The sequence below is a fragment of the Aphanomyces invadans genome (assembly GCF_000520115.1).
Source record: "Aphanomyces invadans strain NJM9701 unplaced genomic scaffold supercont1.4, whole genome shotgun sequence".
In the NCBI taxonomy this organism is placed as follows: domain Eukaryota; phylum Oomycota; class Saprolegniomycetes; order Saprolegniales; family Verrucalvaceae; genus Aphanomyces; species Aphanomyces invadans.
Window position 1 is genome coordinate 321,093 of NW_008580149.1, and position 10,144 is coordinate 331,236.

General features: G+C 45.5%; 2 protein-coding genes across 2 annotated transcripts; one reads left to right on the top strand and one right to left on the bottom strand.

Moving 5' to 3' along the window:
• Positions 1–2,399: 2,399 nt before the first annotated feature.
• H310_02607 (hypothetical protein) lies at positions 2,400–2,714 on the top strand (the record flags this gene model as incomplete). The annotated part of the gene is made up of 1 exon (XM_008866176.1): positions 2,400–2,714. The coding sequence occupies one exon, from the start codon at positions 2,400–2,402 to the stop codon at positions 2,712–2,714; it is 315 nt and encodes a 104-aa protein (XP_008864398.1).
• A 6,255-nt stretch (positions 2,715–8,969) lies between these two features.
• H310_02608 (hypothetical protein) lies at positions 8,970–10,025 on the bottom strand (the record flags this gene model as incomplete). The annotated part of the gene is made up of 1 exon (XM_008866177.1): positions 8,970–10,025. One exon carries the CDS (start codon positions 10,023–10,025, stop codon positions 8,970–8,972), a length of 1,056 nt encoding a protein of 351 aa, XP_008864399.1.
• Between the last annotated feature and the right edge of the window lie 119 nt (positions 10,026–10,144).

Consider the following 10,144-nt stretch of genomic DNA (forward strand, 5'->3'; position numbering starts at 1 on the left):
TAGAAAATGCGTTCTATGAGTTGCCGACTGACACGCTTGCAAAGACTTTCGTAAATCTTCAAAACGTGATGGAATTGTCCATTGATATACATGGCAGAAACGAGTTTAAGCTTCCTCACATGAAGAAGGACGCTCTCATTGCAGACTTTGCATCGTATAATGTCGAGTTTAACGCCTCGTCCTGTACGAGAGCGCTTTGGCTCATTTGAATAGCCAACTTGGTGAGGAGGTTCACCTCGATGCCATGGTCAATTCTCTTGAATGAGACATTAAAAATACAATAAAATTAACGGAGCGGGTTATGTTGTTTTGAAGTGGCATACAAAAATCAAGTCATTTCAATTGCCCTGTGTATACTTTAATCAAGTGAATAACTACCTGACAGTTTTTGTGGAACGGAGTAGTATGTATTAACCGATCACTCTAAAAGTCAGTATTCTTTAAGAAACGGCGTGTCAAAGTGAGGTATGATAGTCATTTTGCACTGTGTAACATTACACACTATGACAAATCATAAATTTGTGTATCCGAACGACAAAAAATCTCAAGGGTTTTTATAGAGCAATTGTTTCGCATACAACCTTTCAAATTTTATCTAGATCACCACCTCATTCTTCAACATGCAAAAAGCCCAGTTCGATGTCATTGCCACCTTTGTAAAGACAGAGCGTCCTCGTGCTCTGACAAAGAAGGAGCGTCTGGACATTTTACGTCTACACGCGTTTTTCCGGCTATCCGGAACTCAATACGTAAACGTACACATCGCCCGCCTCCTTGGCAGAAGCGAGAAAATCGTCAAAGAAGTTTGGAGCGACTACATCTCAGAGCGTGGTGTTGTTGCTAAACCACCTTCCAACCACTTTTCACACGTCACACGAGTCCCACAGACACAATTTTTCTCGCGGTGGACAGTGGTTTAGTGCATACTATGCCTATATATTCAATGTTTTTTTTTATTTTATGTAACATCGATGCTTGTGATTCATTGGAGTAAGACTCCAACGACAGCTCTGGTGAAGGCAGCCAAAGCGACGAATGACCGAAGCTTGCATGTGTAGTTCTCTGTGCTTTTATAATCGTCATAATGCATCTCGTGACAGGCATCGTTTTTTAAAGTGCCATGTGCTTCACTGCATTGGCTTGAGTTCTCTCTATGTTAGTTCTTTTATCCGTTGTCCCCTCGATGCTGACGCCCTCTGTCAGTCCATCTCCCGAAAGTGTCAGCCCCATTCTAGTCGTCGACCGTGCAGCAGTCCCTTTGGAAAAGGTTTAGCGGACTCAAGCCCCAACGGCTTCGTTGGCATGGCTTGCACTCATGGATCGGCCACTGATGCATATCGTGCTGGCTTGCATGGACGTTTTGGAAGGGACGTTGTCGAGACCTTGGTGCGACCGGGACCTACCACTCTCGAGAAAAACACAGTGCCAAGGAAGGCAGCAGGGGTCCCAAGTACGAAGTGACAGAGTAAACAAACCCTAGCCTTGGCGGGCAGCACTTACGTCGGCTCCCAGTGGTCAGCAGTATTTCAGCTTCCCAAACTTCAGTGTATCTCGCGCAATTTTTACACAACCACAAGAAATGAGGTATGTGTAGAAATTCCCCGAGACATGCTGAACACGATGAGTTGGTCACCTTACAATTTCAGCAGTTCCAAACGGAGCAAAAAATGTTGAAAATAGAAAGGTTTCGGTAGAATCCTTTCCGTTTCCTGTTTCGCCTCCGAACATATTCTACAAAATTTAAAAAATTAATTATTTAAGAATAATAAAACTTTTTTTGAAAATATTTTGTAAAATATTATTAACTAAAATAAATATATTAAATAGTTATATATTAATAATAAATACTAAATGTTTAATACTATTTTATTTATCCAAATATTTTATAAATATATTTAAATTTATTTTTGTTTATTTATTAATCGGAGCAGGAGGAGAAAGTATTTTTGGGGCCCGTCTGGAGCCACAAAATAACACGATATATCTCGATATTATGAGATTTATAGTGATATGTCGAATATCGTTACAAAAAATCCTGCGTTTGGAAGCCAATTGTGGGACAAAAGACATCATGATATTCGTGATGATATATCCTGAAAAACGGTATACTTCCTCTGTCCAATATTACTCGTCGATTTGACTTCTCAACGACCCCACAAATCCATTTCATTACCAAACCTGATGAAAGTTATCATTCAATGATTAGAGCATAAAAATCCGAAGGAACCATTCATTGGCTGTCAAGAGCGTAACTTGAATTTTGGCGCCCAAAATCAACTTCTCATTTCCACCACCCGAATAAAAACACTCCACATATAAAGATCAACACGCATTCGAATTTGCCGCCATGCCCCAATCCTTACGCGAGGTTTCCTGTGCCAAACGGTTGGACGTTTGTGATGCGCCGGCAGCTCCCAAACAGCCCAGACCTGAATGTGCTGGACCTCGGGTTTTTATCTTCCATTCAGTCCCTGCAGTTGAAGAAGGTAGGCCGTACTGTGGATGAGGTGATCCGATACACTCTCGCAGCGTTTGATGAGCTGAGCTATGAGAAGCTCGAGTGTGTTTTTCTCACCTTTCAAGCTGTGATGCGGCTGGTACTCGAGCATGCTGGCGACAACAAATTTGCTCTGCCATATTTGAAGAAGGCGGCATTGCGCCGCGCCGGTCTTTTGATGTCGAACATGTCGTGCCCTGTCTCGCTTCTCTTGTAGGCGAGGGCATTAATAACCAATGATGGTGCTGAGAATTTTTGTAAGCCAGTCAAATGCGTTTGTGTTTCAGTAATATGGAACAAGTGTGTTTTTCAAATCGACGAGTAATATGGGACAGAGGAAGTATTGAATATACGTCTTGAACTTGTATATTTTGCACAATATCAACATATTATGACCGCCTTTCCACATTTCAAAAAAGAGAGACGAAACATTTGACAGTGCGTGCGTCGCCATAAAGAAGATTGTCATGTTGTCCATTCTTCCTTGGTACTTGCTTCCTTTTTGAAGCCGCTATTGGCACGCTTGCCCAAGACGACAACTTGATACACCATGTCCGTCATCCATGTTGCGTCTTTCTCGTCAGTCCAGGATGCTTGCTCGTCCGTCATTATATGCTTTGATCTTCGCGCGTTTTTGGGACGAAGCTTCGTTTCGTCATATCACATCGTACAGCCAAACATGGAATGCATTTTATATTATCACGCTATTTCAATATACTGAATCTGCATTTCAAAAAATGCAGAGAATGAGATATTTCAATATCGTGATAATATATTGGATGGCTTCCAGACGGGCCCTTACAAGTTTCGGTGAATTCGTTTCCTTTCCCGATCGGTTGACATAAATACATCACTTGCTCTTTCATTCCATTTACAAGACCAACGATCATGGTACTCTCTGTTAACGAAATCATCATGATACTGCCCCTTGTCAAGTCGAAGTGCGCTCGGCACATGCTCATGCAGTTATGCATCTTTCGGTACATTGAGCCACCACTTCTTCCCAATGTTTGCTTTGTTCTGGACAACTACCCCGATGCCAACGCCCTGTTGGACTTTCGCTTCGACGTTGCTGGAATCAAGCGTCTCGGGCATGTACTTGACCTCCCAGCAGTCATTGTAACACCCAACGCGTCACGAATTTGCCGTGATGAGGCCCTGTGTATATTGCTGAATCGACTAACCTTCCCACGCCGGTACCATGATATGGCTCGCATGTTTGGGCGCTCACGGGGACGACTATGTGATATATTCCTGTATTTGGTTCACGATCTGTTCGACCGGTGGAGTCCTATAATGTTCATGAACAAGAAACTGGTCAGAGCTCGCATGGATCACTACTGCCTAGCAATTTCCAACAAAGGATCACCCCTTGTCAGTGTGTTTGGATTCATTGACGGCACAAATCCCCAAACGTTGCGCATATCTGCTACTGGTGATGGCTCCAACTTGCAAAAGCAAATATTTAGTGGTCATAAGCATATGCAGTACCTCAACTACCAAGCCATTTCGGCTCCAGATGGAGTATGCAATCACTTTTGGAGCCTGGTGGAAAGCCGTCGACACGATTCGGCCATGCTTGCAATGAGTAAAGTCTTGGATGTGTTTGCACAGAACCCTGACATTTTTTAGTCGAAGTACAGATACGGTGATCCAGCTTACGGCGTGACGAAATTTATCATGAGTGGGTACCGTGGAGTCATGTTGACACCCCAGCAACAACAATTTAACAAAACCATGAGCAGCGTTCGACAATCCGTGAAATGGAACTTCAAGATCATGAAAACTCTGTGGCGTTTCACCACTTTCGAAAACCAGGCGAAGATTATGCAATCACCAGTTGCAAAAATTGTTTGTGTTGCCATGCTCTTGACAAATTGTCATTGTTTCTTTTTTACAACTTCTTCACCAAAGCACTAAGAAGAGTTGTCAATGTTGTCTGCAGCATTTGAATTTGTTGTGCCTGAATCTCGCGGTCCTTGTTTCGGTCTTCAGCTTGAAATTCGCGCTCCTTTTGCGTTCTTCCATTTCTTTTTCAAACATAAACTTGCGTAGATCGAGATCGTTTTTATCACCTTCGTTCATCAACGCAAGTACCTTTAACATTTTTCCACCTCCCGTCGATGCAATTTCGTTGTCGAAGTCCTTTGCCTTCCGTTTACCTTGCGACTTCATCGCCTCTTCCAGGATTTGAGCCGCTAATAATTCTACTTGAGCAGCTGCTGTCTCCTCTTCGGCCGTGCATTTCTATACCTGTATGTCAAGGGTAAACCAACAGTGGAATTTTTTTCTTTTATCTTTGTATGAATTTTACTCGTTGCACCACCAGGTTGCTGCTACTCACACACCATGGCAGACCATAATACAAGCACAATTATGCTTCATTCTCCGCTTCACACAATAATCGAGTCGACACAATTGTGCTACTCTGCACTTACGTTGCCAGTACCTTGTTTCTGCGACTTTGGTCGAGAGGTGGCTTGGGCTTGAAGAATAGCGTGATAATTTGCAGTAATGAATTTCCCGCTGACAGTCAATGTATTTCTGGAAGCATTCACGTTTTTCTTCGGCGGCAGAAGAAGCAGATTCAACCAACTGTTTTCGACGGCACGAATTTCTTGCACAGACGGCTTGAAAAGTAACACCCGGTACAACAAATTGTCCTGCGACGGCGGGCAAGTGCCAGTACGCACGAAACCGTTGGAAATTGAAGTTTGTTCCGGCGTCATCCAAACGCGGCACGCAATAGCAATCGCCTTGTGCTTGCTGATATTCCTCGACTTATCACCCCGACTAATACAAAACAACGCAAAACGCAATGAAATCGCTTTTGCCCACACCTCGACACCGAACAACATGACCGTGCGCACAGCTGACGAAGCGTCCTTCGACGCACTCGTCCAAGTTGTAATGGCTGCGCCAGGGATACCCAGTTTGTCACAGACTTCAGTTGTCATGCGGGAACCATGAAGCATAATAAACGGTGGAACATTGGTGGGGGTGCGATCTGTGCAGACACATTCCACAATTTATATTCTGATGTCTACCTTTCTTCAACGTATACCTTGGCTGAGTTGCGATGCACAACCACCTTCCTTGACATCTTGTTTGGACTGCAGTTGGTCTCATCCATGCATGTTGTACACGCGATGGTTCGAAATCGACTAGAGGAATGGAATGCACGAGCTCGTGGTGGCAGTCGACAACTGTATCCGCGTCAATGCTATTGCGAGCCTTGCTCAGGACTTGAGACTTCACCATCTTCATCTCAGAATGGCGACACATGAAACGCTCATACCACCCAGGTGATAAATTGTACGGCTGGTTGAGATCGTGCACGATGGTCATCATCTGGCTGGCTTTGTGCATGATGTATTGGCATCCATCATGACCATCTTGCTGCATTGCTAAGATCCAGGTGACCAAGTCCGCCTTGTACGATGGCGGCAAGATTGGCATTGGTCCCTTCGTTCCTTTGGCCGTGCTGGATTTGGCTTTTGTCACGTGTGTGCGTAATGTTCGTTGCGGGATACTGTATGCTATGGCAGTGGATATAATGGTGTGTTGCTTCTTGATCACGTCGCTCACTGCGACTGCAATCTCGTCGGTATGTACTCTACATGGTTATTGGCGGCATTATTCACGTTTAACACACCTGTTGCCTCTGAATTCTACTCCTTTTCCCACCATAAAATTATGAGGGATTTACTTGCTGGAGTAACATATTTCATCCAATCACAAGGTTCTTGCGATTGTATTGGGTGATGGAGTTCGGCAAAACACTACTGATCTCCCCCCACTTCGAAACGGAGCACAATATGCATATTACATAGTATACAGAATTCTACAGGTACCCTTTACTACAACAATAAACCATTCTCCATCATTTGAATACCGTAGCTGATTTGTAAGGGCCGAACTCTCTCAAATTCCATCAAATAATATTTTGATTCGTGCAATTATGGAAGAACCTCAAGCAGACAATAGAACCTCACAAATTAAAATTATCAAGTTTAGGAGACAATATTGACACTCATTGTGCGGGATTTCGTGCCATGGCGCGAAGCGGACATCGCAAGGCTACAGGACGCCCAAGTGTAAAGCAAGTAGCTCGAAAAGCACCAGAATACAAGATACCTAGGTTCACAATCTTGCATAAGCAATGCATAATCAAAGCCGCGAGAGAACACTCGATTAACTACGCCGTGGATGTGTACTTTCCCGGCTTAACGGGAACGCCACGAAAGACCGCATGGAAGGGAATCTACAGCTGGCAAAAAAGAGGGCCGAAATTGAGGCAGCCGCCGATAAACCATCGTTCCAACTAATGAAATCAATTAGACCTCAAGGAACGTCGACGACATTGGACAGAGCTACCGAAGAAAGCCTTGTGACATGGGTGAATGAGCTACGAAGTGATGGGATCCCAGTCAGCAACATGTTGCTACAATCACGAGGACGTGAGGTTGCGCAAGACATAGGACGCACGGATGACCAATTTCGAGCAAGTACAATTTGGGTGAAGGCGTTCATGAATCGATGGCAGCTATCCCTACGAACAAGAAGTCGTGCAAATCAATTCAGCACTGAAGAAGGGGAGGCTGTTCTTACCGCATTTGCATATTAGGTCCACAATATCGTGGAATGCAACGGCGTTGAGGTCATCTACAATGCCGATCAATCTGGCATGAACTACGAGTACTTGCCCAAGAGGACAATCGATGCCACCGGAAGAAGAACGGTGTGGGTCAGAGTTCTGGCCACGACAACTAACAGCTATGGTGTTAGCTGACTCAAATGGAATCAAATACTCACATTTTTTGGTCCTCAAGACAGCAGCTTCGAAGATCAAGGCGGTAGTCTAAGGCAACTTGCTCAACCGCAACGGCTTCGGCATCCGCGTGTGGCAAGAGATCGAAGAGCTCGACGAACTCCACCCATCACGACTTTACGGAAACCCTACTGCATGGTGGAACGCAAGCATTTCTTTGCAATTCCATACTTACCACTTTGGACACCGGCAGGGGACTTCATGCAAACCCGTACTCCTACTTTGGGAAGAATTCAGTGCACACTTCACGGATGAAGTCATGGCCTACGGAACTCAACGTTATCCTCGAGAAGATTCCACCAAGGTTTACCTGGGTTTGCCAACCAGCCGACGTTGCCTGGATAAGACCACTCAAGTCAGCTCTGCGTCACCGGGTCCAGTATCTACGTACCGAACTCGCACGCAACACAACCGGCACCTTCAAGCTGACACCGCCCGGCCGCTACGACTTGGTGGAATGGGTCAACACTGGACGGGACAACCTACCAAAAGCAACAATTGTGAGTGGGTTCAAAAGTGCAAACTCATTGACGGTCCTGTTGATGACGAAGATTTCCTCGACAATATGCTCGAAGCTGAAAGTACTACTGTTATGGATGCCCTGGAACAAAGCGGTGCCATGGAGCTTACTGTGCTGGCACCTGAAGCTGATGTTGAGAACGACCTAGTCGAATTGTGAGGATATTGTGTGTACAAGATAAGTTTTCGTACCTTGAATTGACTTGCTACTGCCCATCGTGCGAGGGACTCATCGGAATACCAAGGCCGAGGCGCACCGCCGGTATCCGGCCCAGCAATACCTAAGGGCGGGGCCCGAGGGCGGTCCCGAAGGCTACCGGGAACGCGGACCTTTTGACAACGCAACCCCATAGCGGCCGACTTCCGTACGTAATACCAATTCACACACGACGACAATCAGCAACCAATATCCGGATTTTATCCGGATGATGCCCACGGGTCAAATCGGAAAGTGAATGACAATTATATGATGAATTTTGTTCTGTCTTTGCTTCATCTATTCCACCATCTATTTCCTAGACTTTGAAAACGTAAAAATTTTCTTGAAAGTAGTTCACTAAGAGACAAAACGACTAGTTCGCTTGAATGTGAATAAAGCGATGAAAGGACGAATTGCGAGATGATGAACGGTATATAATGATGTGGTTGATGATTAATACACCGCACATACGAATTCATATCGTTGTCATGTCAGGAGAGAATGAGCTCCGATGAACATGTGCAAATGCGCAAATCGCCACTGAAATCGCATTACACCTAGGAAAGAGAATGAATGTCAATAACGGACAAGAAAGGCTAAAAAACCGGACATGACAGACGGTTATCCGTTACATGAATACTAAACGGATTTCTAAAGGACATTTGAATAGAAAACGTTGGTTATTTGAATACACAACGGTAAGAAACGGATTTTTCACCAGGGTAAGAGGGTCAAAGACGTCTCGAACCACGTCACACACGTTTTCGTGCCTTTTACCCGGTATGTGATCAAATACCCATTCGAAACCCTTTCAAAAAGATGTTTGTAACCAGAAACCGTGTTCAGAACCCGTTTATTACGTTTATTAACCGTGCACTACCCAAATATCCAAGTATTTGGGCCGCGAACGCACTTCAAGCAAGTCATTGGCGTCCAACACGGGACGAGCGGGTGCGACTCAAAGCAACGCGTTCATTGCGTCGGATACGCGCACGTCGTTGAATTTCGGCTTTCTTCTTACCGTTCTCGTAGGCCATGTGCTCGTAACGAGCTAAGACTGAACGGTACCACGCTGCGTCACCATCACGGAGAGGGAGGAGCGAAACGTGAAAGTTGGTCAATGCGAAGGTAAGGCGTTGGATCATGGAGTACATGTCATGACCCCACACGAAAGTAGCGTACGACACCTTCCACAGCATGCATACGCGGCCGAAGAAATTCTCAACGATCACACGATCGGAGGAGATGTTCTTGTTCCGCTCAACTTCCGACAGCTCAAGATGTTCGTTGCGCCGCTCTTTCGTGGGATGGATGGCACGGAGCTCTTTGGATAGCCCGTAGTACCCCTTGTCCACGAGCACAGCCCACATACTCTGGTACGTATTCCACAATTCCCCGTTGTCGGTAACAAGCATCTCATTCTCAGTCTTCAATAGGGTATCTTGGTGGACTGGAAGCCTCTTGCGGAAGATGGAAATGTCAGCTGTCGCGCCAGGATGGTGATCACTGAGGTCCACACAGTAGCCTTCAGGGGACACACTTGCTTCAATCTTCAGTCCATAGAGTTTGTGTTTACCACTAAAGAACTCCTTCTTCTCGTTGAACCTGCCACTTGGTCTTTCACAGGGTTGAAACTTGACGTCCGTTGCGTAGAGAGCATACGGGTACGAGGAAAACGTTGCATTGTTCTCGCGAAGAGACGTCATCGTCGGAACACGGACAAACACATTGAAAAGCTGAGGTTCGACAGTGGCCATCGTTTTCTTCATGAGCTTCTGGAAAGTTGGCGCTCGGATGTTGAAATCAACAGCGTGTTTCTCCCATGATTGATAGTGCTTCAGCACAGTCAGCATCATGAAGAACGCATCGACCGTGCTCACGCCATTTCTTGCACCACGTCCTTCATACCATTTGGCACGCATGCGGGTAGCGACAAGGTCGTATAGAGTTAGGAGCTCGGTGAGAGTGAAGTTCGTCATCGTTTTGATGCCATCATCACCAACTTGGTGCATGAAGCGATCAAGAATGGGGTTTTGTGCGTCCGATACATCCTTATTCGCCTCGAGGACCTCCTCATAGCGGTTCAGGCAGTCCTCCA